This window comes from Phyllostomus discolor, chromosome 10 (assembly GCF_004126475.2).
Source record: "Phyllostomus discolor isolate MPI-MPIP mPhyDis1 chromosome 10, mPhyDis1.pri.v3, whole genome shotgun sequence".
In the NCBI taxonomy this organism is placed as follows: domain Eukaryota; kingdom Metazoa; phylum Chordata; class Mammalia; order Chiroptera; family Phyllostomidae; genus Phyllostomus; species Phyllostomus discolor.
This window is the reverse complement of record NC_040912.2, coordinates 5,907,375-5,932,996: the sequence shown is the minus strand read 5'-3', so window position 1 is coordinate 5,932,996 and position 25,622 is coordinate 5,907,375. Positions and strand designations below refer to the sequence as shown.

The 25,622-nt window shown below is 50.9% G+C and overlaps 1 protein-coding gene across 4 annotated transcripts in view; it reads right to left on the bottom strand.

Annotated features, from left to right (window-relative positions):
* ELMO1 (engulfment and cell motility 1) overlaps window positions 1–25,622 on the bottom strand; it is a 472,089-nt gene that overhangs the window by 3,645 nt on the left and 442,822 nt on the right. For all 4 annotated transcript variants that reach the window (XM_036010403.1, XM_028526015.2, XM_028526016.2 and 1 more), the window contains 3 exons: window positions 20,407–20,514; window positions 12,900–12,982; window positions 2,467–2,544 (listed from right to left, as the gene is read on the bottom strand). In XM_036010403.1, coding sequence (XP_035866296.1) covers window positions 2,467–2,544; window positions 12,900–12,982; window positions 20,407–20,514 — 269 coding nt within the window. The remainder of the gene's footprint in view (window positions 1–2,466; window positions 2,545–12,899; window positions 12,983–20,406; window positions 20,515–25,622) is intronic.

Below are 25,622 nucleotides of genomic sequence, written 5' to 3'. Positions count from 1 at the left end.
CCCGGGTCAGAACTCTGACCTCCAGAACTGTAAGATCACAAACGTATGTTGTTTTAAGCCTCTGAGTGTGCGGCCATGTGTGACAGCAGCCACGGTAAACACACACACAGGATTATAATAAAATCTAGACTAGCGGCAATGTTACCAGATGACCCGTTTTTTTCTTTTAATGAATGAATTTCAATTAAAACAAGCACGTGCACATGCTCACAAGAAACTGGGGGGCTCCGGGGGAGAGCGAACCTGTGGGTTCAAGCCTACGTAAGAAACCTGTTAACCAGTTGCCTTGTATGCATATTATTTGGATTCTGACCTGAACAGAGCAGAGAAGAGAAACACACGAATGAGTGAGCTGGAGAAATGTGAAAAGTGGCTGCGTACGGTGGAGGCATCAGAGCATTATGCAGTTGGGTGTGACAACAGTACTGTAGTTAGGTTTCAAAACGGACTGTTCATTATTTACAGATGCATGCAGGAATACTTACAAATAAAACGGTATGGGGTCTGGACTGGCTTAGAAACTACTCTGGGGATGCAGCTGGGTGTAGGTGCTAGAGAGGAACCAGGCTGGCTGCGAGCCGGCAACTGCTGAGGCCGGGGGACGGGAACAGGCAGGGCGCTGTGAGTCCAGGCCCCGCTTGCTTCCTTCTCTCTTCCTAGCCCCACCGTGCAGGAGCCACAGAGAAGGGGTTTCTGGAGCAGACGCCCCACGGTTCAAATCCCAGCTCTGCCACTTACTCCTGGTTTGACCTTGGACGCGTGTCTTAGCCTCCCTGTGCCTCATTCCCCTCCTTAATAAGATGGGGATACTATTAGTTTGTTGTCTTGGAGTTTTAGACGAGAATCAAGTGAGATGAAGTACGTACATCATTGAACAGTTGTGGTTACTGTTATCTTTACTATTGTTGAGCTACTCTGTCCTTGGAAATGTCTCCTTCCTCATTTATAAATGAGGGCGTCTGTAATAAAACTTTGTTTTATGGCGTGACGATGCCAATAAAATGAGGTAACAAGCCCTGGCTGGCGTAGCTCAGTGGATTGAGTGCGGGCCATGAACCAAAGCATCGCAGGTTCGATTCCCAGTCAGGGTACATGCCTGGGTTGCAGGCCACGGCCCCCAGCAACCCCACATTGATGTTTCTCTCTCTCTCTCTCTCCCCCTCCCTTCCCTCTCTAGAGATAAATAAATAAAGTCTTAAAAAAAATAAAATGAGGTAACAGACGTGAAGTGGTCTGAAGCGATTCAAAGTGCCCACGAGCACGCAGCAGTCCCTCCCCACCGCGTCACCAGGGGCAGCCCCAGACCGCTGTCACTGTCCGGAGTTAACATGCACTGGGGCAAACAGCCTCGCTGTGAATGACACGCACGGCCCTACCGTGGCTTTAGGTGGTTTGCTCCACAGCCGTGTACATCCTGAGTGTGCCGGCCTGTGCGCGGCCACAGTTTCATTTAGAGAGAGAAGCAGCAGGACACAGAATCTGTGTTCAGGGAGATGAAGACAGAGTCGTGCCCTTCTGCAGACCAAATGCCAAGCAGCACAGAATTATATTTAAACGCCGTTCTAAATGCGGGATTTGCATCTAATCTCCCCTCTCTCTTTGGGATGTACAATTTTATTCAAAACCTTCCAACCAGTGTTCAACCCGATACTGAATAACTTCTAAATGAGCTACGTCTCCTGGGGGAGCCAGGGAACAAAAGCCATGTTTTAGTAAAATGTTCCCTTCCTGTCTGAACGATGTTTACGCAACCACGCACAAAAAGCAAGTGGAGAGTTTCAAGCATGATGTCAGACGCTAGTTTACAGGATAAAAAGTTAAATCAACCATAGCTGCGACTTTATCTTATAAATGCATCTTCCCAGCTTTATGCTAAATATTTTAAATATAGCTGACAGCGTGCCTCAAGAAGAGAAACAAACTGTACACATAACAAGATGTCAAGAAGGAGTAAAAGCATCCCAAAGATAAAACCCAGCACCAGAGACAGCCCTGAACGTCTCAAAGTAAGAAACATGGGTGGAAACCTACTCTATCAAATGTTTTTTTTTTTAATTTTACTTTTCAAGTCCAGCTTACATTCCATATTATTTTATATTAGTTTCAGGTATATAAACCAGTTTAAAGAACAGAGGCAAGTGTATCTTGGGGCAATCAGGACCAAAACTAAATATGCAATGGCGCCCCCGAAGCTGTAAGCAGGGCTGCGTCTTCCTTTGGTTACCCCGAGTCCCACCGCTCTGTGCATCCCTTCTCTGTACCACGGACCATTCCATGAGCTCGCGAGAAGCTGGCAGTTTTCCCAGCCCTTTCCATGTCAACCAGAGGTTCCTCTGTTCCTGATTTTCCTCAGGCAGGCTTTTCCTCTTTAAATAAAATGTCTGTGTTGCCAGCATTTTTCTCCTGCTTGTTTTTCTAGAGAAAACGTGACCCTCTCTCATCTCTTCACCCCCCTGAGCCCCTTACCTCGTGCTTGTCAGGAGCGATGAAGTTCAGTTGGCAGTTGGAGTCGTACAAGATGGAGAAGGCCAGTTCGAGCACCTCCTACGAGAGAGAGAGAGAGCAAACACCGTGTTTGGGGAGGCCGGCACGAGGGTTTTGCAGCACGCTGCGAGCTCCTTTCCGATCAGCAGCATCAGGGATGCTCTGTCCCGATCACCCCCAAACAGAAGGATGTCTGTAGGAACACACATTTCCTAACACACAGTAGGTAATGAGATTTTGGGGTGAACCCATCATCTTTAGGTTACATGTCGATCTCTCGATCTCAAAACGACTGTAGAGCAAAGGCCACACAAACTCTAGACTTTACCCCATAGCAGCTCCGGGGGACACACGGGCTCGATGTCAGAATGCCTGGGTCCATGTGCTGGCGAGCATCTATCTGCTATGTGCGGACAGAATGAGCCACACCCAAGGGACCAAGGCCTAAGTGACACTATCATTTCATTGTGAAGTTGAATGACCTTGCTTGAGACACACTCTGTCAAGTCTAATATGTGTGTTAAAATGCACTTCTCGAATTGTCTGCACCGTACAATGTTGGGTACAATGATTATTCTACTGGTCTATGCTAGCATTCAGCAGGATATAACCTTTAGAAGACAAGAATGATCACACATCTCAACACCCTAGTGCCCCCTGACATGGAGGGGGAGGGTCAAGTGCATGCACTTTGGTATTCTGCATTGTTAGGACCCTTGAGGTAGCCTGCCTGCCTTCTTTGTGCTTTTCTAACCAGCACTGCTCATGGCCACCCCTCCTCCAGAGCTGCACCCTCAGTAAGCACCTGCCAGGCATCCACCGCTAGGGCGCAGCTTTCTCCCCATCATCCTCTGCCTTAAACACTATCAGAGGACTTGCCTTGGGCCACTGTCACAGAAGAATGCCACAGAGAGAAGACAGAAGGCAGGAAGAGGTCAATGCCTCCAGCATTCAGAATTTCAGGTGGGTTAGAGTGTTCACCCACAGGGAACTCAAAAGGCTCAGCATCCGCTGGCTGCCTCTCCTGACACCATCAACCATCAGGCTGCATGGCTCTTGGGGGCTGGTCGGTGTCTGGCTCACTCCCAGCGGGTCCCTCATTAAGACGGAGAGGCGCCTGTGCAAGTCCAGACCTACCAGCATTTCGCACTCTTATGGCCTCCTCACCCACAGGGAACAGAAACGAGGGAAGGGAAGGAGGTGAGTCACAGAATGGGGTATTCTGCAAAACTACCTTTCTCTCAATTTCTCATTTCTTCTTCCTTAGGCCTCCACTGAGGCCGGCCCAGCGAAGTCTGATAATATTAGAAAGGACCTCCCCATAAAAAACAATAAACAATTTTTCTATTAAGTTTGTCATGTTTCTCAGGTCATTTAGTTTATAATAAAAATGGTCATTGGTCCCACTAGTGGTCCCAAACCTTGCTACCATCCTCTTAAAAACATGAGCAAGGCAGTCCATATCGAGAACAAGGAATCCCACTCCTGGAGTTATTCCTAAAAAAATTGGAAAGCAAGCAAAGAACACAGTATGTGATACTAAATGCATGTCTTCCCTTCATTGGGCGAACCATTAAAGAAATCTCGAATTAGCAGCCCAGAGAAATATGTTCCACCAGCTGTTCAATGTGACACGGACGAAGGTCTGACCGTAAGGAAAGCAAAGAGCAGGAGGAATGACCCTTCTTTACACTGGATCGCAACTATGAACAGTGTTCACCTGTGGGCACAGCCTGGCAGTGACGCGTGAGACGGAAATACTCATAGCAAGGTTCTACAATCACAGGTGATAATTTTCTTCTTTCACAAAACTTAAAACATTTTTTTTTCGATAAAATTCTAAGCTCTAATTTCACATATTCGTGAAAGTTGTTTTTTGGTTAGGAACACTATATAAACGATGACTTCTTCGTTACGCTGTCATTCACGAGGGCAACTGACTCACACCCGAGAGAGTGGAGAGACAGGGAAGGACAGGGCTTTGCATTAGAGCAACCGGTCAGGGCAGTACCTACAGCAGCACTGGGTGGCCCTCGGGGGTCAACGGGCAAAGGTGAAGTTCATGACCTGGTTTCCAGGCTGACAGTGCAGGACAGCTGCTCTGAGTTGCTAGTGACATCCGGGATGCACACTGCCCGAGTCCAGGCTCAACCTCTTGACTCGGTGCTGAAGTCGCTGGACACCCGAGTGTCAGTGTGGCTGTCCTTGCGACACTTGGTCTTCTGCAGGGGCATGGACAAGGAAAGGGAGGGGCGTGCAAACTTGGGCTTTGCCCTTCTGAGGCCTGTACCGGCGGAGACGTGGAGGAGGGGCACTGCCCTGACCCAGATTCCCGACGAACGAATGCAGGCAGGAAATGGGCGATTCGTGAGCGCGTCTACCCGCACTTTAATTTCACCAAAGCTTCCTGGGAGGGGTGGGTGGGAGGAATGAATTCTCCCAGCCACATGCCTGTTTGAAAGGCTGCTATCACTTAATAATGAGTTTTATTGATGTCTCTGGCTTGCTGTCATTGAGCCGTCGGTGGAGGTCAGCTCTTCAGCACTTGGAGCAGGGAGGCCGCGGAGCTGGGCGCGCTAACACCTCCCAGGCGAACGCTCCAGAAACCGCCGCCGCCTGTCCGAGCTGTCTGGGAGGGAGACAGGCGCCAGGAGGTGTGGCAGTAAGCTGTCGTGGGTCTGGGGCAGTGTCACCCTCAGGGGCTTCTTGTCACACACGATGCGCTTAGACATCTGAGGCTCTGGGGCTTTGTTACTTGCCACCTAAGGTCCTTTTTTTCCCCCCACGGATTTAATTCAGTGAAAAATTATGTCCAGGAGCAGCTATCTTCATCCTCTGTTCCACTAACTCCCAAATCCCACCTCGCCGTGTGGAGAAAGGACTGGGATGGGTAAGCTCCGGGGACAGAGGAGGCAGCAGGACCTGAAGACTCCCTCCAGCCCAGGGCCACTGACCTGGTACTCTGCCCTCTAGCCCCGGGACCAGAGACAAGGCACGTGGGGCGGAGGGATGCTCAGAGAAATTCTGGACATGATGGCACCTTGGTTACGGGACTATCATCTTTCAGGGGCCAAACGATAGACTGAATGAGTACAGCGGTAGGGTTTTATGCAACACATTTTCAGTGTACAGCATGAGCTGCCATTCCTTATATTGTTTGGGGGGACTTGCCTCATTTGGCCATTTTGGCAGCAATCACTTTGACTACGTTGGTTCTCCCCGCTCTATCCGGGTCATTTTGAGGGCAAAGCATTTTGATTAAAGACACAGGATAGTGTGTGTGCGCGCATGTGCTGTATATACGGCCTTAGAAATAGTCGTAGATTTCACCTGTAGTACATTGCTGCTTGTCTCCAGACCTACGGATTTGACTTTCTATTTAGAAAGTAAAATTCACTCAGTCACATAGTACATAATAACGGTCAATGATGCCTTCTCCAGGCAGCTCTGCCTGGCCCCAGTCCGACCCACTCTCCTTTCTCTGTCCCCATCAACCCTATGGTCTGAATTCAACGTTTCTCAGTCAGAGGAGCTCTGTGCCATTTTCCATACTCTTTCCCCCTCCTAACAAGTCTTCCTCTTCCTTCTCCACCTGGTCAGCTCCTTTTTAGAACCCAGCTCGGATCCTATTTTCTTCAGGAGTCCTTCTCATGTCCCCCAGGTTCAGCCTGAGTTTGAGTTACTGCATAAACAGGCGACACTGGGCTGTGCTTGCACGTTGACCCAGAAGTCTTCTATCTACCAGACACCCAGGGCCAGAGGCCGGGTCACATTTCCCTTTGGATTCTCAGCGCCAGGCACAGGCCGGGTATAAAGAACACACTCACTACAGCTGCTGAATGAAGGACAAATGAAGTCAATGTGGATCAGAGGCCTTTTGGTTAAGACCCGGGTTTCACGCTGACGCTAGAACGTCGGAGCCTCTCGTGTAATCCGCTTCCTGTTCCAGGCTCAGGGGCCACACCAGGGAAACAGAAGCTGGGTTCCGGGACACGGTGGATGGAAGCTGCTCTTACATCAAAAATGTCTGTGCCCGAATCAGTGAGATGCGGTCAGGCCTCTTCTCTGCTGATGACGTTGTGACTGTTTGTAAGCCCCAAAGTCGGTGGGATGACCTCCAGGAATGCCCGTTTTCAAGAACTCCGCAACAAATCAACCTTATAAATCGTGCTTGACTTTAGAATCCTTAATCCTTAAACATCCGATTCCTCCAGTGGGATTTCCGTTCACCCACGACAGCTCCCATCTCCCTGAGACTTCCCCACTCTCACCGCGAAGAAGCGGAGTGCTGCTTGTGCCCGAGGAACCCGCCCGAGGCGCTGACCCGCTGGCCACGCCGGACTCTGGGCTGCAGCAGGACAGGCCCCACACGTCCGTCCCGTTCACGCTCCAGGCCCAGAGCTCCTCGTCTCCCAGCGGCGCTGGCGCTGCCTGAGCGGATGGCTGAACAAATGCTTCTGCCTGGAGGAACCAGATCAGTTTTTTTTTTTTTTTGTTCCTTTTTCTGTTTTCAGAGCCTCAGACAGAGTCCGGGCCATCAGACGTTGAATGTGTGAGAAGTCATGGCAGTCACCAATATTTTGCTATTAACAAAGCGTCTCCCTTACGGACGCCAATGTCTCAGTTTGCCTTGCTCGCAAGTAAGCTAATCGGGAGTCCCATGGCGCAAAGTGCCAGAACCTTCTGTCCAGCTGGAAAACCTGGCTGCAGAGCCAGCCACACGCCTTGCTTGCCGCCCGCTGAGGTGCACTGATGTGTCTCCTGGGGTCACACCCTAGCCAGCTCTCCTTGCAGGTGGCAGGTCTCTCCGTCCCTGCCCAGCAGTCTTGGGGGCAGAGAGGCGAGGCCTCTGGAGTATCGGGAGAAGGGGTGTGGGGGTGTGGGGTCGAGGGAGTAAGTTTTCAGGACCGCCGGCTTCCTCTCTCCCTTTTGATGTTTAGCCCGATGAACCGGGTGCATGAACACTATTAGCATTATAAGAACAAACAACTTTCATGTGCATGCAAATGAACGAGACAGGCTGGTAGAGAGAGATACTCTCTTAGCCCACTCTCTTAGGGCTCCTGGAGGAGCTTTGGGTGGCCGGGCATGTGGGCCAGTGAATCCCAGGAAGTCGCCTATATTTGCAATGCTGTCTACATGTTTATAGCAGTGTGCCCCATTTATCCATCCATCCATCACCCATTCATCCATCCATACACCCATCCATCATCCATCCATCCATCATCCACCCCATCTATCCATCCATCCATCCTTCATCCATCTATCCACCCATCCATCCTTCATCCATCATCCATCCATCCATCATCCACCGATCCATCCATCTATCCACCCATCCATCCATCCACCCAATTTTCTATGAGTGCCATGACAATAAAAAGAAGGTGGAAGGGGGTGGAGGGGAGGGGTGAAGAGAAAATACAGACAACTGTAATTGAACAACAATAAAATAATTTAAATTAAAAAAAAAGAAGGTTAGACAATGTCATTTACTTGTTTGTTTTGTTGATCTCTTCCAGGAGCAGAGGAGTCTGACACAAGAGGCCGAACCTACCCACACGTACTGTATGCTCGTGTGACATCATCTCCACTCCTGCTGTGACGCTGGTAACTGTCTTGTCTCATTTTTTCTTGTTTGGTCAGGCTAGAAGCTTATCAGGTTTATTCACCTGTTCCATGAACCAAGTTTTGGTTTTGTTGATTTTCTCTACTGTTTTTCTGCAGTGATTTGTACTTTAATTATGTATTATTGCTTCTTTTCTGCATGCTTTTGGCTTAACTTGCTATGCTTTCCTAAGGTGAACACTTCATTGATGTTTAGATCTTTCTTGTTTTCTAATATATAAATTTAATACTACAAACTTCCCCCAAACACTGCTTTTGCTCCATCCCACATATTTTGATAAGTTATACTTTCATTTTAATTAGTTTATAACATTTTGTCATTTCTTCTGAGACTTCATTTTGAGCTAAGAATTACTTAGAAGTATACTATTAAATTTCCAAATATTTGAAAGGATTTTATAGCTATCTTTCTGTTACTGATTTATTTAATTCTACTGTGATCTGAGAAACTACTTTGTGTGCTTATTATTCTATTAAATGTGTTATGATGTATTTTATGGCCCAGAATGTGGTCTATATCGGTGAACATTTCCTGTGAGCTTAAGAAGAATGCGTATCCTGCTGTTGTTGGGTGGATCTTCTATTGTTAATTAGATCAAGATGATTAATGCTGCTGTTCAGGTCATCAATACCTTATTGATTTTCTGCCTGTTTGATCTGCCAGTTACTGACAGGGAGGGGGGTAGTGATGCCTCTGGAATAATAATGGATTTGTGGATTTCTCCTTTCAGTGCTATTAGTTTTGCCTATATTTGCAAAACAACAATATTTTGATATTGTTGTCCATTCTATTTTTTAACCTCTCTTACTCTTTATATTTGAAGTTGGTTTTTTTTTTAAGGTTTTTTTTTGTAGAAAACATACACTCGGGTCTTTTTTTAAATCTTCTCTGACAATCTTTTAATTGGTGTATTTAGACCTTTGACATTTAAAATGATTACTGACATAGTTAATGGCTGCTATGTTTATAACTCTTTTCTAATCGTTGCATTTGTTCTTCCTTCCTTCCTTTTCCTTTTTCTTTTTTTGTTTGCCTTTCCCTGTTTTCAGTATCCCAAATCCTTTTCAGTATCTCCTGTCCCTTGTGACTTTGCTGTCATTTCACTATCCATATGCTATAATCATTGTTACTAGTGTTACTTTTAACAAAGTTATCTTTTAGATGGATTCATGACAAAAATAAGTATTTTTATTTTTCCTTCATTTATTCCTTCTCCAAAGTTCTTCTGTCCCTTCTGTGGGATCCAAGTCTCTCGCCTTTATAATTTTGCTGACAGTGAATTACCTCAGTTTTTTTTCTATCTGAAAAGTCTATTTCTCTTTCACTTTTGAAGGACAATTTCACTAGATAAAGAATTCTAGTTGGTGGGGTTCTTCCTCCAGCACTAAGTATTTCACTCTACTTTCTTCCTGTTTACATAGTATCTCATCAGAAATCCATTTTAATTTTTATCCTTGTTCGTCCATAGGTAAGGTGGTTTCCCCCACCTGGATTCTTTCAACATTTTCTATTTGTCTTTGGTTTTCTGCAGTTGAAATGTGATATGCCTAGGTGGTTTTTAAGGGGGGAAGTGGTTATTCGGTAGGGTGTCCTCTAAGCTTCTTGAATCTGTGGTTTGATGTCTGTCTTTAATTTTGGTAACTTCCTGTCCATTATTGCTCCAATATTTCTTCTGCTTCATTCTTTTTCTCTTGTCGCCCAATTATTTATATGTTATACCCTCTGCAATTGTGCCTCAATTCTTTGATGCTCTACTTTTTTTTTCATTTTTTTCCCTCTTTGCCTTTCAGTTTAGGGAGTTTCTGTTGACTCATCTTCAAGCTCACTAAGCCCTTCCTCGGCCACGTCAAGTCTCCTGAGTCAGTGAAAAGCAGTCTTCACTTCCATTACGGTGTTCTTCATGGATAGTCTTTCTTTCTGGTTCATGTCTGGAGTTTCCCTTTCTATGATCCCATTACCCAGCTGTTCTTTCGCATGATCCACTCCTTCCATTAGAACCTGTAACACTTTTAATTGTAGTTATTCTAAATTTTCTATCTGATCGTTCCAACATCTGTGCCCGACATATTGGAGTCTGGTTATGATAACTGATTTGTTTCTTCAGGCTGTGTTTTTTTTTCTTGCTTTTTGGCATGCCTGTAACTTTTTGCTGAAATCCAGACATGTTGTTTCAGGTAATAGAAAAGGACATACACGGACCCTCAGAGTGACAATTTATGTTGATCTGGCAAAGAATTGGGCTGTTGGGCTACTGATGTAGCTGTAAGTGCCAGAGGCTTCAAATTCCCCCAGTGTATCCGTTGTTGTCTCTTCTTCTGACGTTGGATTCCCAAGTCCTTCTCCTCAAGACAGAGTCTGCGTCTTGCAGGTCTTTCCACTCCACTCCACTCCACTCCACTCCTTTGGTCTTGTTGGTGTGGGACATGGGTGAGGGATAACATTCTGTGATTTTCCAATTACATCTCCTTCTTTTCGGGGTCTTGTATCTTGTGGTTGTCACCTTCTCAATTGCTTCTCCAGTGGTCGAGCACCCCCGACCCCTGCACCTCCTCCCTTTTCCCATGGCTGCAGAGTCTCCTGTCCATCTCCCTGAGGCTTTGGCTGCTGTTGACTATGTCTCCCCTACCTCCCAGCCCTGCTGCTGAGATGGGAAGGCTCAGTGGGATTAAATGGTGGAAGTTCTCTCCCCCTAGCTGGGAGCCAGGTCTGGAGAACAGGACTTGGTTATGAGACGGTGCTGGCACGTGTCATTATGACTCATCCATGTCTCGTGCCAGAGCCACCTGGAGGGAGGGGATCTTTCTCAGGTCTTCAATGGGAGAATTTGCTAGGCTTTCTGGAGGCGAAGCCCACGGAAGTGTGCCCCCAGGACTGCAACCTCCTAGGGTTTCTCATTCTCACACTGGCCCACCACACCAGCCCACAGCAGTTTATCAGGATTACCACTTCAGCAATCCGATAGCTCATGGCTCCCACGGATTCCGCTCCGGACGAGCAGATGTGGCTGGGGCTCGCCAGACGCACCCGACGCTCCAGGATTCCAGGGTGGTGGTGTGCCCCGAGACCTGGGTTTCCTGGCAGGTCCGAGAACATGACTGATTTTTTACTTTACTCAGTTTCTTTTCACTGGAAGGACACAAGTGACAACTCCCAACCTATTTACATGTTGGGGCTGAAACTAAGGGTGCCCCTACACCTGTTTTACATAATTCTCTCTGTCCCTGCTCAGAGCGCTTAAATCCCGGCGGGCTGCTCTGCTGTCCAACCACACCCCTCCCGGCCTTCTCTGGTTGCTGCCAATGTCCCCACGGCATTTCCTGCTCCGCTGCGAGGGCTATGTAACCGCGGGGACCCCAGGTGGAGTGGCGCGGAGCCCGTGCCCCCAGGACCGTGCTCTGCAGATCGGGGGGGTGTTGGGTGTTGAAGCAGAGCCGCCCCACGGGAGGCCAATCATACAGGCTGGAGACTCGCTGCCGTGGTCAGAACGCTTCTCCGAGACCTGAGGAGCTGGAGAACCCACACACTCCTGGGCAAAAGGGGAAGTGCTGGGTCGTGGGGGGGTGGCCCACACACTCCTGGGCATGCCCTTGTGTCGTTATGCTCGTCAGTTAAGGCATCACATGACAGGGGCGTGACAGGCCTGACAAAGAAGGAGTTCACGTGGACTTGACGTGAGTTGTCCTTACGTAGCTGGAGACGCAAAGGTCTTGCTATCAGCCCCTGGGCTGTACCCACTCCCCGTTGTCGTCCTCACCAGCACGTTCCGGTGCTTCCGTGTTCCCCTCACCGTGGACACAGGGCCATCCCCCCCAGACCTGGGGCCCCCACCGTCTTACAGTGTTTGAGATGACAGGGCAGGGAGTGGTCCCTTGAACCCTGGTTGGTGAGGAACCTGTGTATAATGCTTATATTCCTCTTAGATACTGACACTGGAAACAAAAAGAGCAACTTACTGATTTCTGTGATGTTTTGGGGACCAAGGCGGCTGGCGCGCCCAGATCAACCTGGGTGATTTTACTCGTGGATGGCTGTCACATGTCACGAGACGCCAAGACGGATACACTGAGAACTGGCTCCCCGGTGGCCCCTCCAAGGGCAAACACCTCCGAACGGGGGCCGTCCTTCCGGAGGGAGCCCCTGCACACCCTGTGGGGCAGCACACGGGCTGCCCCGGCCAACAGCCCGGTCAGCTGGGAGGGGAGGATGGGAACCATCGCGGCGCGAAGGAGCAATGCACCTTCGGGGGAACTTTTCTCCTCTACGCTGGGTCTGAGCCACTTCACAGCAGTTTCCACCATGCTGAAGGATGGTGTATACCAGGGCCTGAAACATTTTCTAAAACTTTCTGAATCACTTGGTCTCTGCTTTTCCTGGGCTTCACGGAGACCCCATGGAGGCTCCGGAGAAGGTGACGGCCGCAGGAGAGAGAGGGTGAAGTAGCCTGGGGTGGGAGTTGGGGAGGGGCGATGTAAACGCAAGTGGGAGGTCAGGACAGGCCCAGACAATGCGTGGGGCTGAGCGGGGAAGGCTGCGGAGGAGGCTGGGCGGTAACAGTGAGCAGGCAATTCCCGGGCCGGAACTAGACAGGGAGTCGGAGAGTGGAGGACATGGTAGGGACTGAATACACGGTCAACGGAGGAAAACAGAGCTGAGAGATGTGAAAGGAATCAGGGAGGGAGAACCGTGTCAGCCACGCACACAAGCGTTGCTGCCCAAGGAGGAAGGCAGGGCCCCCGCTGCCTGCATTGTCCCGACAGAAGCACCTCTTTGCAGTAATCAGAAACTGTACCTTGTTCTGTTTAAGGGCACCTTTCTCTTTCATATGAGGACAGTCCTTTCCCGTCACCACCGCTTTGATGTCCGCCACCGGCACTGGAATTGAGAAAAGAAAGCAAAAGTAACTCCACCACGTAAGAGCTGTCAACCAAGAAGAAGCACTAACCATCAAGTCCGCCGGCAAGCCGCCGTCCCCAGAAACGGCGGCAGAAGAGAAAAGAGTTCAAGCGAGGAGGAGAAGTCGGGTAGTGTGCCAGGACTCGGACACTGAACTATATCCTTATATTCTGGCAAAAAGCAACCCTGGGGAGGAAAACCTATGTTGATAAGCAGCATCTGGTTCACTGAAACAAATAACTTCAAAAGCCCCCGACACAGCCGTGGGAAAAGTGACGGGGTTAGAGGAAGCCGTAACAATAGTCACGGTGGATCCAACACTGATTGATATTCCAGAAGACGCCGCGTGCCAGGAGCAAGGCCAAGTGCTTCCCTTGTGTCAGTAGCTCCTGCTGACCTGGCTACACTCATTTCGTCTCTGAGTTTAGGACAATCAGGAAGAGCAGCCTCATCCCAAAAATGTACTTGAATCTCAGTCATCCCGAACTCGGTCATCCTCCTTCTCTGCCATCTCGCTATTCCCACAACAATTCGAGGCAGGTTTCATTATCCCTGTTTTACAGGCAACGGCACTGAACGCCAAGGAAGGGAACATTCTTATCTGACATGGGAACGGTAGCAGGTATTTATAGTGCAGATAGAGGAGAAGATGTTGCCTTGTGTTTTACTCAGGACTTGGAAGGAGATGAAAGAGATGGAAAGGTTTGTGCATTTAAAACTTTGTATTAAAATAATCTGGGAGAGAGGGAAGGCAGCTGGATGGCTTGGAGACTTACAAAAAAATTCAAAGTCACCTGTCCCTCTCCAGCTCCTAATCTTCTGTCCTACAACAGACTGTGAGGTCTCACTCAGGCTCTGCGGAAGCTTTGAGTAATGAATTCCTAAGTAGTCAATCAGCAATTTCCTTAGTAATCATTCCCTCAATGATGAAGATGACGAGCAATTTCATAATTAATGTTCACATGCTTTTACTGGGGAACTGGGTTGTGGGGGAGACGCTTAGAGGATGATAAAATTATACAATACATAGCTCACATTTCCCAGGCACCCTAACACTGTTAAGAACCTTACGCAAATCCATTGACGCTCCCGGAGGTCTGCCTAACCCCAGAGAAGATCAGGGCCGCAGCGCACTCTTCGGGGAACCTCCGCACACACCCCAGCTGTCGGCCCGCTGGGGTTTTGCAGTCCTGATTCTACACCCCTCTGGTTGACATTGCTTGTGCTCACTAATGTCTGGTTTTCCTTTCTTTCTGGGCATGTGGGAGACTACACTTCCCAGCAACCCCTGGGACATGGGATTAGTTCTGGCCAATGACATGGAAGAGGAAATGGCAAGTCTCTTTCACTGGCTGAAGCAGGGAAGAGTCCTTGCCGCCAGCCACTCTGCCACAGTGGCAGAAACTGAACAAGTCCCAGGTTCCATCCAATGGCATAGCTACGGAATCATTGGTCTGGGTCCCGGAGTGACCACGTGGAGTGGTCCTTTGACAACTCATGTTGGTTATATAACATGAGGAGGGAGAAATAAACTCTTGTGGTCCTAAGCCACTGAGATTCGGGGGTTGTTTGTTCCCGCTGCAGAATGTACCGATGCGGTCTGTCCTGAGTGGCAGGCCCTTCACCTCGGACCCCTTGCCTGCCTCTGCCTCACCCCTTTGAACTGGTGTCTCCTTGTCGTTGGTCCCTAGGACTCCTGAACATACTGTGACAACCGCTGCGAACTTCAGCTCTCCTCAAATCCATTTTCACAACCAGTGACCGGCTCTGCTCCTCCCAGCGCCTATCTGGCTGCTGAGGAAGGGGGACAGTTAGGCACCTTGGGAAACTGGGTTTACTTTTCAGTGGAAAGTCCGCTACTGCAGTGAATCTGACACATATTAACACAACAGCTCGGAAATCCTTCTGAAGCTTCAGATGGGGGCTGAGTCATAAGAACCTCGGAAGAGGAAAGTCTTTGTTGTATAATCTGCAACATGGTCAATGGACTAGAGAGTGTCAACAGTCTATAAATAGCAAGCCACCCCTCGGCTTTGAAAAGCCATCATACGCAACGGGACAAGAGTAACAGAAAGTCTACTGCGGGCACAGCCTGCAGCATCTCTAATGAGGAGGCCCCAGGGGGGAAGAGGCACCTCTTTTCCCACCTCGTTTGTGGCAGCACGTATTATACATTTTTATATACATCGTCCCCTGTCAAGGAGACGAGCCGCTCTATTACTCACAGGATTACGGCTAAAAGGAAAACACAAAATTCTAAAAATACGCTGCTGTGGCTTTTAAAGGTTGTTCTGTGCATACTTTGCCTCTAGATGCACAGGAAGAGTGGGCGTCTGAGGGCTGAAATGCCACCCTCTCTGTTCCCACGAGAAGAATTGGACTCACATCCCTTGAATCTGCACCCTGAGGAGGCAGCAGAGGGCTCCTGGTTATGTCAAAGCCAGGAGAGAGGTTCCAGGGTCTTTTGAGGGGGACGCATAAAGAAGTGGGACCCAGAGATACGAGAATAGGACGGTCACGTCTGGTACCCTGCCCTCAACTCTAAATTCTTCAGGCACGGCTTCGTTCCTTTCTATGCTTCCTTCACTTTGGGCTGCTTGAGATGAGCCAATGCAACACTCCCATTACAAAGATGGGGAGACTGAGACCTGAAGAGGAAATAGATTATTGAAAGTCATACAGGAGGACAGAGCCGGGACTACTGCTCTCCGCTCCACTCCGTGCTCCCTCGGTAGGTCATGGCTTCTCCTTCTGCTCGCCAATGATGATTTAAAATAAAAATCCCAGCCCTGGCTGGCATAGCTCAGTGGATTGAGCGCGGGCTGCGAACCAAAGTGTCTCAGGTTCGATTCCCAGCCAGGGCACATGCCTGGGTTGCAGGCCATGACCCCCAGCAACCGCACATTGATGTTTCTCTCTATCTCCCTCCCCTCCCTCTCTAAAAAAAATAAAAAATAAGTAAAATAAATGAAATCTAAAAATAAAATAAAATAAAATAAAATAAAAATCCCATTGAAAAAGTAAATATGGCCACGGTGATAAAAGCAGTTTTCGTTTTCACCACTGGGAGCTAAGTTGAGGCAGAAATAAGCCCAGGAAGTAGCTGGTACGCCGTGAGCACTTGCTGTGAACACAGCTCACGCGGGAGCAGCGGCGGCGGCGCAGGCCGAGGCTGGCACAGGGAGGTGAAGGGTCCGCTCTCTCAGCTGGCAGCAGGGAGCGGTGGCAAGGGCTGAGCCTGGGGTTGACACCTTGGACACACCTACTGGCTATACCACTTTGGGCTAACACTCTGGGAGCCGAAGCTTCCTGGCCTGCACTGTGGGATTCTAACATAGTCCATCTCAGAGCGTTGCTCCAAGAATTAACGCCTGATGTTGGAGCCGAGATAATTGTTGGCTTTTAACCGAGGCAGTGTGGAGTAGGGGGTGAGTGGGTCAGAAGCTGGTCCTCGAAGTGGGGGGGTGGCCTTCAGATCTTTGTCCTACCATTTACTAGCCCTGTGACCTTGAACAAGTCACTTAGTTTTTCTGTAGCTCAGTTTTCTTATCTGCAAGACAAGGACCACGGGATCTACCACTTCGGGTTGTCAAGAGGATAACGAATGGCAAGTTCTCAGCACGGCGCCTGGCATATGGTAAGCACTCAGTAAGTGTTATTTGGAAATGTCTCATGATCAATAACCAAAGTTGGTTCTCTGCGTCGACTGGGGGACCTGAATTCTTCACCACGCGTCACTGACCAACTCGTCTGCTTTCCTCTGACGTCTCGCTACCCTTCTCCTCCTCTCTAACAGGCTTCGTGGCCCGTGTGGCGGTGAGCCCTCTCCGCGGTGTCTTTGATGGGGCGTGCTGGCCTGCATCCCCTCGCAGGGAGGCACTGGGGGGAGGGGAAGGGCCCAGGGCTGGAAAGCACTAGAGCCTCGTGTTTAGTGGGGGTGATGGGGCTTGTCAACCTGGCGGGAGGGCCGTGGGGCGAGGAGGTGGAAGGGGATATGCGTCTTTCAGGGCCTTATTTCCTGTCAAACAAAACAAATGGGAGAAGAGCGGTTTCCTCCGCCCTAGGGATGAAGACAGCTAGAGGGCGTCCGGCCGTCACTCGCACTCCTCTGCAGGAAGAGGATTCAATTACGCTGTTTGATTCATTGATATCTCCGCAGTCAGCACTGATTAGCTGAAGGGGCAGAAGGCAATTTCCCCCTTGGTCTCAAGAGAGGGCAATCAGACCAGGCAAGAGCAATGGCACTTGACATTAATTAAAGACATGACTCATTTTTCTGGTGGATTGAAGTTTCTGACTTCCAAGGGCTCCCAGAAAACGGGCCATCTGCTCCAGGCGGAATGTATCATTGCAACGGCGGGCAGACCAGGTAGCCGGCCCGAGGTGGCAGACTTAGTTGCCTGGGCCAGGGCCCTGCTCAGCTCAGGTGCATAATGGCTTCGTTTGACTTCACTGCACGAAGACACCCCCTGTCTGGGATACACGTGCACACAGATGTAATGTTGCCCACGCACGTGTGCACACACCTGCACAAGTATGGGTTTTTGATTTTGACTGCAGTGGCTCAACTGTTAGGAAGCAGCTCTTCCAAACTCCGAATGACCAGATGTAAAAGCGGGAGGGAAAGGGGTGGGCAAGAATTTCGAACCACTGGTGGAGGGGGCGGCTGCAGCCCCTGCCCAGAAGTGGCGCCGCTCACGGGCCCCCACCGGCAGCCGCTAGGTGGTCTGCAGGGTGGCCGTGCTCCGCCACCGCCCTGGTGGAAGCATTCCTGGCTTCCAGCCAGTGACTGTCACCCGAGCTTTTGTGGGTAAGGGCCTTGGTAGAGCCAGGGTGCGGGCATCCGTTTGGGGGCAATGCCAGGGAGTGGCCCTGCCCGAGGCTCTGGTGCAGTCCACGCCGTGACCTCCTCTGACCCACTTCCTTAGCGACCGACCCGCTGGCAAGGGGGCGCACACACGGAGCCTGCCGTGAGCACCCAGCAAGTGCCTGTCTGTGCGCTGAGCCGTGGGTTCCGTCCCTGTCAGCGCGCGGAGATAAATACTTTGTCCTGTGATGGAAGAGATGATTCGTCAGGCCACGTGGGGGAGGAGCGAATCAGCTTTCTGTCTGTCTGTCTGTTTTCTGCCTGGACCGCTTTCCCTGTCTCTTGGGCAGGCGAGGCACGGGGCTGCGGGGGACTCCGTGCAGAGTTTGTGGTTGCCGCTGAGGTGGCCAAGGGTCAGCCGTAACTCCTCATCTCAGCGCCGTGGGGCTGATTCCGGGGCGCTGGCCCTGGGCAGCCCCGAGTTCCCGAGGCGGGTTTCACCCGGTAGAAAGCAGAGGAAGACGGAAACACGGCTGTGAGTGGTTAATGAAGCTAATTTAATTTCGTAGGTGGGACTATTCCTCATTCCAAGATTAGGTCTTTCTTACTGCTTATTGTGATGTGATCCAAAGTCCTTTTCTTAAAAAAAAAATCCTCACTTAAGAATATATGTTAATTAATTTGAGAGAGAGAGAGAGAGAGAGGGAGAGAGAGAGATAAATCAGTTCCCTCCCATACGTGCCCCTACAGGGGACTGAACCTGCAACCTACGTATGCGCCCTGACCAGGGACTGAACCCACAATCTTTTTGGTGAGTGGGATGATGCTCCACCTGGCCAGACTAATTTTTTTTAAAATAAAAGTACCGTGATACACAATTTTAGTTCCATGCTATTTTTAATACCCTTGTTTACCCAAATTAAAAGCTGGTAACCCACTACCGATCCACCGTTGCTGTTCCTTTAAACTTGGACTTCTGGGTGAAAGGTAAATTCGAAGAGCCTCCGGGAAGGGCACACGGCAGGAGGCAGCGGCGGTTCTCCCTGTGACTGAGCGTCAGCGGTGCCTGGGGGGCCCGTTCGGACAGAGACTGCTGCCCCCTCCCCTCCCCAGAGCTGCTGAGTCGGCAGGTCCAGAGGCGAGGCCTAGGAACCTGCATTTCCCACAAGGTCGCAGGCGATGCAGCTGGTCCGAGACCCATTCTCTGAGAAGCAGTGGTCTGGCCTGTCCATGGCTCGGGGTAGGGCATGCTCCCTGAGACCCGAAGGGGGGGCCCTCCTTATGGACAGGGGGCCCCGGGATGCCCCCCTGCGGGGACGTGTGCACACCGCCCCAGACTCGGTGGCGGCGGGCTTCCACTTTCTTCTCGCCCCGTTAGCAGCGTCAATCACCGGCGCTGGGGAGGCGGTGCTCCCGGGAGAGGAGGCTGCTGCCGGAACGCAATGGCACCACAGAGCCCGGGCTGCCCCATTTTTAAGCGGGAGGAAGAGAGACTGTTCCAGGCTGTCTGTCTGAGATAGATCAGCAGAGTCTGGGTGTGGGAGGAATTTTCCACTCGTGGTTTATTTTCGCTCCTGATGGCATGAGCTTCAAGGAAGACAGTCCCCATTGGACTTCCACGGGCCCTGGGGTGACAAGAGGGAGGGCGTCGGGACTTGGGGGCAAGGTCTCATCTGGGACTCACCGCAGGGTCGCTGTGACTTTTAAAGGTTATTTAAAACTGTCTCTAGTTTTCTCACTCTTTGATCTCTCTGCCCGGGGTATCTTCTGAGGCTGTGTTCATTTCTTGTCATTTCTCTTCCAGATTAATTCACGGCCTTTGTATTTTCATGTTTCTATAATACCGGGTTTACTGTGTACACTTTATGCTGTCTAAAAAACTTGGAAACTGGTTTGGTGTTGGGCTAAAATAATCTAGTACATTGGTGGTTCTTCAAAATATACACATTAAAACAGGGCCTGGCCGGGTAGCTCAGTTGGTGAGAGCCTTGTCCTGTTGCACCAAGGTTGCAGGTTCAATCCCAGGTGAGGGCACGTACAAAAATCAACCACTGAGTGCATCAGTGAGTGGAACAACACAGCCACGTTTCTCTCTCCCTCTGTACACACACATGCACACACACACACACACACACACACACACAGAGTCTGACATCAAATAAATAAACAAACAAACAAATAACGTGGAACCTGGTTTGGTGTTGGACTAAAATAATGTATCATATTCCTGGTTCTTCAAAATACGTACATCGAAACAGACACTGCACAAAAATAGCAAATAATATGTATTTCAGGCAATATGTAGAAAAAATAAAATGTAGCTCATCCTAAATTTCCCAAGTGCCTGCATTACGTCCTTGAAGTAGGCGGCCCTATTTGGGTCTGCCATCAGCGCTGCACTCCAGCTATGGGGCACGCTCAACTGTGAGACAGAAATGTGGGGAGGGATCGAGAGACTGTTCAAGCGGGACTTATGACGAGATGAGACACACCTGGTGGCTTTCTCTAGGGGAACAGTCCTTCTGCATGACATTTAGTGACCAGGAAACAATCAGGCAACCCCAGCTTGGGCCTCCTGCCCGGGATGGCCACTTACGTTTGTCCTGCAAGGAATCGTGGGGCACTTCTCCCTGAGGACTTTCTTCCAGGTCTCCGTAATGCAGGACCTTGTGGTTTGGGGAGAGCCGGCAATACCAAAACTTGTCTGCGGAAGAAAACACACATGTACAAGGTAAGTAATTCTGGTTTCCAAAAATACTGGCATCCTTATTTCCTAACAGGACGGCCTGGAAGAACAAGCCATCCATCCATCCGACTGGAAATCTTCAGAAGGGAATGGGGTCCGGAGCCCTGATCAGCGAGTCCCCTCTGACTTTGATGGTCAGTCAGCACCTGACCTGCTGAACATACGTTTGAGAACAGCTGGGAAAGGCCTCAAATCCTTCTAAGACGATGGCAACAGGTTTTCTGAGGTGGTGGCCTCCACAGGGCTACTTGCCAGTTTCTATAGCAACTGCGGGGCTTATTCCTGGTCCGTACAAGCCTGCGAGAGACAGGGAGCGAGATGTAGAGCCAGCAGCTTTCTCGACACTTTGCTGCTTCCGCTGCCTCGCCGAGACATTGAGCCGGTTGAGATAGTTGTGTGACGTGTCTTAGTTGGCACACAAACCTCCCACCCCGGAGACTAATATCACAAATTAATCAATGAACAGATTGTCCAGATGCGAGTGACAGACACAGGGCTGGAAATAATCTAAGCAATCCAGGAATTTATACAAAGAGTGAGGACATCCACCATCATTTCCTGTCCAATCCTTAGAGTTTGGTTCTCTACACAGGCAGGACCAGGGCCTGAGGATCATTCTTATAAACAATACCTTCAACTTAACCTCCTCTCTGTCCCCAAACATCATACAAATTGTTGAATAAGCCTGTCAGGTTGGGAAAAGGAGGCAAAGAGAAACTTTTATAGATAAGAAACTTCAATGTGACAGCAATCTTTGTGTAGGTCTTAAAGTTGAGCTTAGATGCTGCCTCTTCCAGGAAGCCCTCTTTGATTACTACAGCAGAAGGGACTCTCCCCATCCTATTAGCTGCCGCAGCATCTTCTTTGATCACAGGGGCCCACAGTTAAGCACCTGAGCGTTTCCCATCATGTGTCACATACCCTAGGAAAGCAACTTGTCCTAATGGGTGCACTGGGACCAATTACTGATGGAAGGAGACTCCAGGATCCTCATGGGCCCTGGCAGCATGGAGAAGCCAGGCTCTCTGCAACTGTCTTCACAAGTGCCCTGCCCCACCCCCTGGCACAAAGCCTGGCACCAGGAAGCTGCACAGTTGATGCCGGCTGAGTTGACAAACGAAGACTGAAGAGGACTTGGTAGAACACTTCAGGCACCAAGCGCGTGTGGCCTGGAACCCCTCTGTGCCACTCTGCAGCCGGCAGAGGCAGGGGCCTTGGTGAAATCACCCCATTTCTGTGTCTGCCAACACGCAGCGCTTTGAAGCCACTCGGACTAAAATACTCCCCACGACGTTTTAAGAAAATTGTTTTTCTATTTAAAATTGCTTTCACTGCAAAAGCGTGTGTTAACTATGACTCTTTTAATAGAAGAAGAGAGTCTAAAAATGGAAGGAAAAGCCGCACAATGAACAAAGACAACACTCCAGCTCGATCCACAAAAGTCTCAATGGCTCTGTCTTCCCAGCCTATAAATACGGTTTGCGAATTCCTGAGTGTCATCAGGATGGGGCAATTCATCTCTTTAAAAGAACCACGTTAAATGAACTCGGGTAGGAAATTTTGAGGGCAGAGGAAAAGTTATTGAATGGCTAGGGAAACATCTGGACTGGCTACACGTTCAAAGTGATGTCATGTACGTGTATGTGTTTATGCCTCATCCTTTTTCTGGGAGAGCACACCCACGGGAGGAAACGACACTGCTCCTGAGTGACTCACGGCCACCTGAAGCCACGGCGAGCGGGTCGCTGCCAGTGTTCCGCGGGGAAAGCAAACAGGTCCGGGACCTTGGCCCGCAATCCCCAGCAGGAACCGTGGACTCCGAAGGAGCCGCCCCCGCTCAGCCGCCAGCTGTGGGCCGCGCTTTCGGGTCCCGGCGTGCCGGGCCGCAGGGGCTTCTCCTGCCCGGGAGGAATCCCACCTGCCCTAAACGGCCTGTGATGGCCACAGAGCCGGCGGGAGAGGTGGGCCGTAGCCCTTTCCTTCCTCCGCCACCTCGGGGGTGGGGTCTTTGGCTAAGGGAGCAAGCGAAGGAGGACAGAAACCCAGGAAGGCAGTCAGTGAGCTGTAACAGGTGGACACTCTGGTGTTATTGTGAGTGATGTCGTAGCCTGTTCCATCTGGGACGTCCTCGCTTCTCAAGCTGGAGTCGGCTCTGGGGGCCGGAGCTCACCCCTAGCGGGAACCCGAGGCCCCAGGGTCGATGCGGCGCACCAGGAGACCGGCCCTCCTCACACGCGTGGGGAAGCACTGGGAGCAGTAAGTGCTGTGAACGGATACAGCTTGGGGGGAAGTGTGAGACTTCTGCTCATTTGTTAAGACTTCAAAAAAACTTTTTGCTGCACATATTTCCCAGGTAGGTTTGTCCACGGAGTGTCTGCGGAGTGCCTGCGACGCGCACGGCACTCTCCTGGGGAGAGCAGAGACTCCTCGGGGTGGAAGGCAGAAGTAAGGAACACGGCCACGGAGCTCAGGGAGAAGGACTCCCCCCTTCTTGATGGCCCCGAGAGAGAGGCTGTGGGCACCTTTGCTGCCCAGCTCGAAGAAGTAGGGACAGGGACTCAGACGGGCCACCTGCTCTACAGGGAAAGGCAGGGATGGAGCAGGTCTCTCGTGCGACACAGTCTCACCTTCAGAAACTACCGGAGAACAGTGGCTGTTCATCAGGTTACCGAGGCAACGTTGCCGTCGATGTTTGTGTGAAGGAAACACAGAAGGATACTCGGAGCCCGGCCGTAACGGCATCTGATGTGCAGCGGACAGAATTTCCTCCGCCCCGGGGCTTATCTTCTCGTGACGTCATGCCACCAGCCACCCCGGGGTTTTCTCTGACCTCTGCCTAACCCTTCTCCTGTCCGAAGTAAGTTCCTCTTTCTCTGCAAGTGAGGGGGTCTCCAGTAGTGTCATCCACAAGAAGTCGGGGGTGGATGACACATGCTGGAAAGGGGATCGAAAAGCCTTGGGACGACTGCTTTGATTCCCGAGTCTCAAGTGCTGACACTCGGCCGGCACCTTCCGCAGGACAGAGGCCGGCGTGCTGCGTTTGGGGAGGGTTAGCGGCCTCCTAGTGCAGTTCTGTCCGTCTGACCCGAAGTGGGAGGGGCTGTAAAGAGAAGCAGAGCCGCCAGCGCGGCCCCACGCAGCACCCACTCGTGGGTCGTGCGACCTGATGAGACCGGGTCGGCATCAGCCACCTGCCACAGCTTGATTCCCAGTGTCTTTTAGGGTAAGAAAAATGTGTATTTTCTTTTCAAAACCCAGCATGAAGTTACCAGTGCCTCAGTCCCTCTGGGCAACGAATGAGCGGGTTCTGTCACTGAGAGCGATTAGCAAGAGGCAGCGAGCACATCATCACAGGCTGTCACCGCATCCCAGAGAAGGCAGGAGTTCACAGAGCGGCCTTCCACTCAATCAGGGGTTAGTGCACCGGCGGACGGCTCTTCAGTCCCCGGTCTCGAAAATAAAGAGTATGGGGACAGTTTTGTGTCCGTCTGTCTGTCCGTCTCTCTCTCTGAAGGACCAGAGGGAAGAGCAGCTTTCAGAATTCACCAGCCTGGGAAGAAGGTCTCCAGGGCCGATTAAAGCCGTTTCCAATGCCGCATAGATCATCGCGGAGCTGATCGCCGCCGCCGCCGGTAATTCTCGCGGTAATGTTCGACTGCACTTCACGCGAGGATGGAAATACCCTGTGTCTGCTCGATCAAGAGGATGAAAAGAAATGTTAAATTTCATTTGATTCTAATGAACCTGGCCGTCGGTAGCTGTATTAGACAGCGGAGCTTAGTGTCTGTCTTCATCAGGCAGGCCGGGCCCGCGCGCAGGTCGTTAGGGGGACAGCCAAGCTGAACAGCGGCCGCCGCTGTTGCCTGTGAGATGCCAGGCAGCTCGGTGAGGCCCAGGGCACGGCAGGAACCGAGTCCTGACCGATCCCGCCGTGGGCTCAGTGGGCCCCGGGAGCCCCGTGTGGGGCAGGCAGTTGAGGTAGCCTCTCCTACAGTCAACTCTGGGGCCCCTTCTAGGTTGTGGGTCTTTTGTAGGTTACCCCAAAATGTGGAGCAGCTTCAGGAGATGCTCCACTTGCTGCCTAAGGCTGAACCTGTCCAGAGCTCGGACCCGAGGGACCCCAGCGGTGTCCGAAAGGGAACGTCCTCTTCCAGAGGCGGACACACAAGGCTTCTCTCTCGGTCCAGTGAAGAAAGACAGCTGTAGGGACAGACAACGGGAAGGCCATTCTGCCTTGCCGCTCCTCCTGGCTTCACAGGCTGAGCCCCAGGACGCGCGTCCGGGGCTTTGCCTGGGCATCCCGCCGCCCTGCAGGCCACCGCCGCCTTTCACGGTGGAACGCGGCTCCGGAACCCTCGACGTCTCTGGCTCCTTTGGGACGTGCTCGCTCTTCAACCTGCGACGGCACCTGGCTGCGCCGCCAGAAGCTGCACGTGAAAGGGCATCTTCGTGCACACGATAGAAGATCTTACGCCACTTCCTTATTTGTGTACATCTGGAGTGTTCGGGTGGGGTGACATGAGACCACCATCAGCACAGCCTGCCAGATTTGGAAACCACCCCATTTCCCAAACACCCCAGAGCCTCCCTTTCTGTACTAGGAAGGACGGTTTCATTTCAAACACAGATGGCCAGGCCCCCTGGGGAGCTGAGCGGTACATTTATAATCTAGATGCTAATGGTGTTTGTTCATTAGGTAGTTCATGTTTAAAAACGGGGAAAATGTGCAGATAAGGGACTAAGATTTCTTTAGCAAAAAAACAAAAAAAAACAAAACCCTGTAGCCATTGCATTTAGAAACGGGACTACTCTGGCGGCGCCTGCCCACGTCAGCCTGGGAGGGGAAGCCTGGTGGCGAAGCGGGCAGTGAGGGTCAGGAGTTCTCTGAATCCAGTTCCGAGGGCCCTAGCCGGGCACCCGGGGAGGCATTTGGTGGTGGTATGTGCATGTGCCACCTCCCCTCGCCCCACTTCTGTGCCTCTTGCCCAACATTCAGTAAATAAAAACTTCATAAATCCCATCATGGGGTGACATATCCTGAATACTGGTTTCCAAAAGCAATGAAG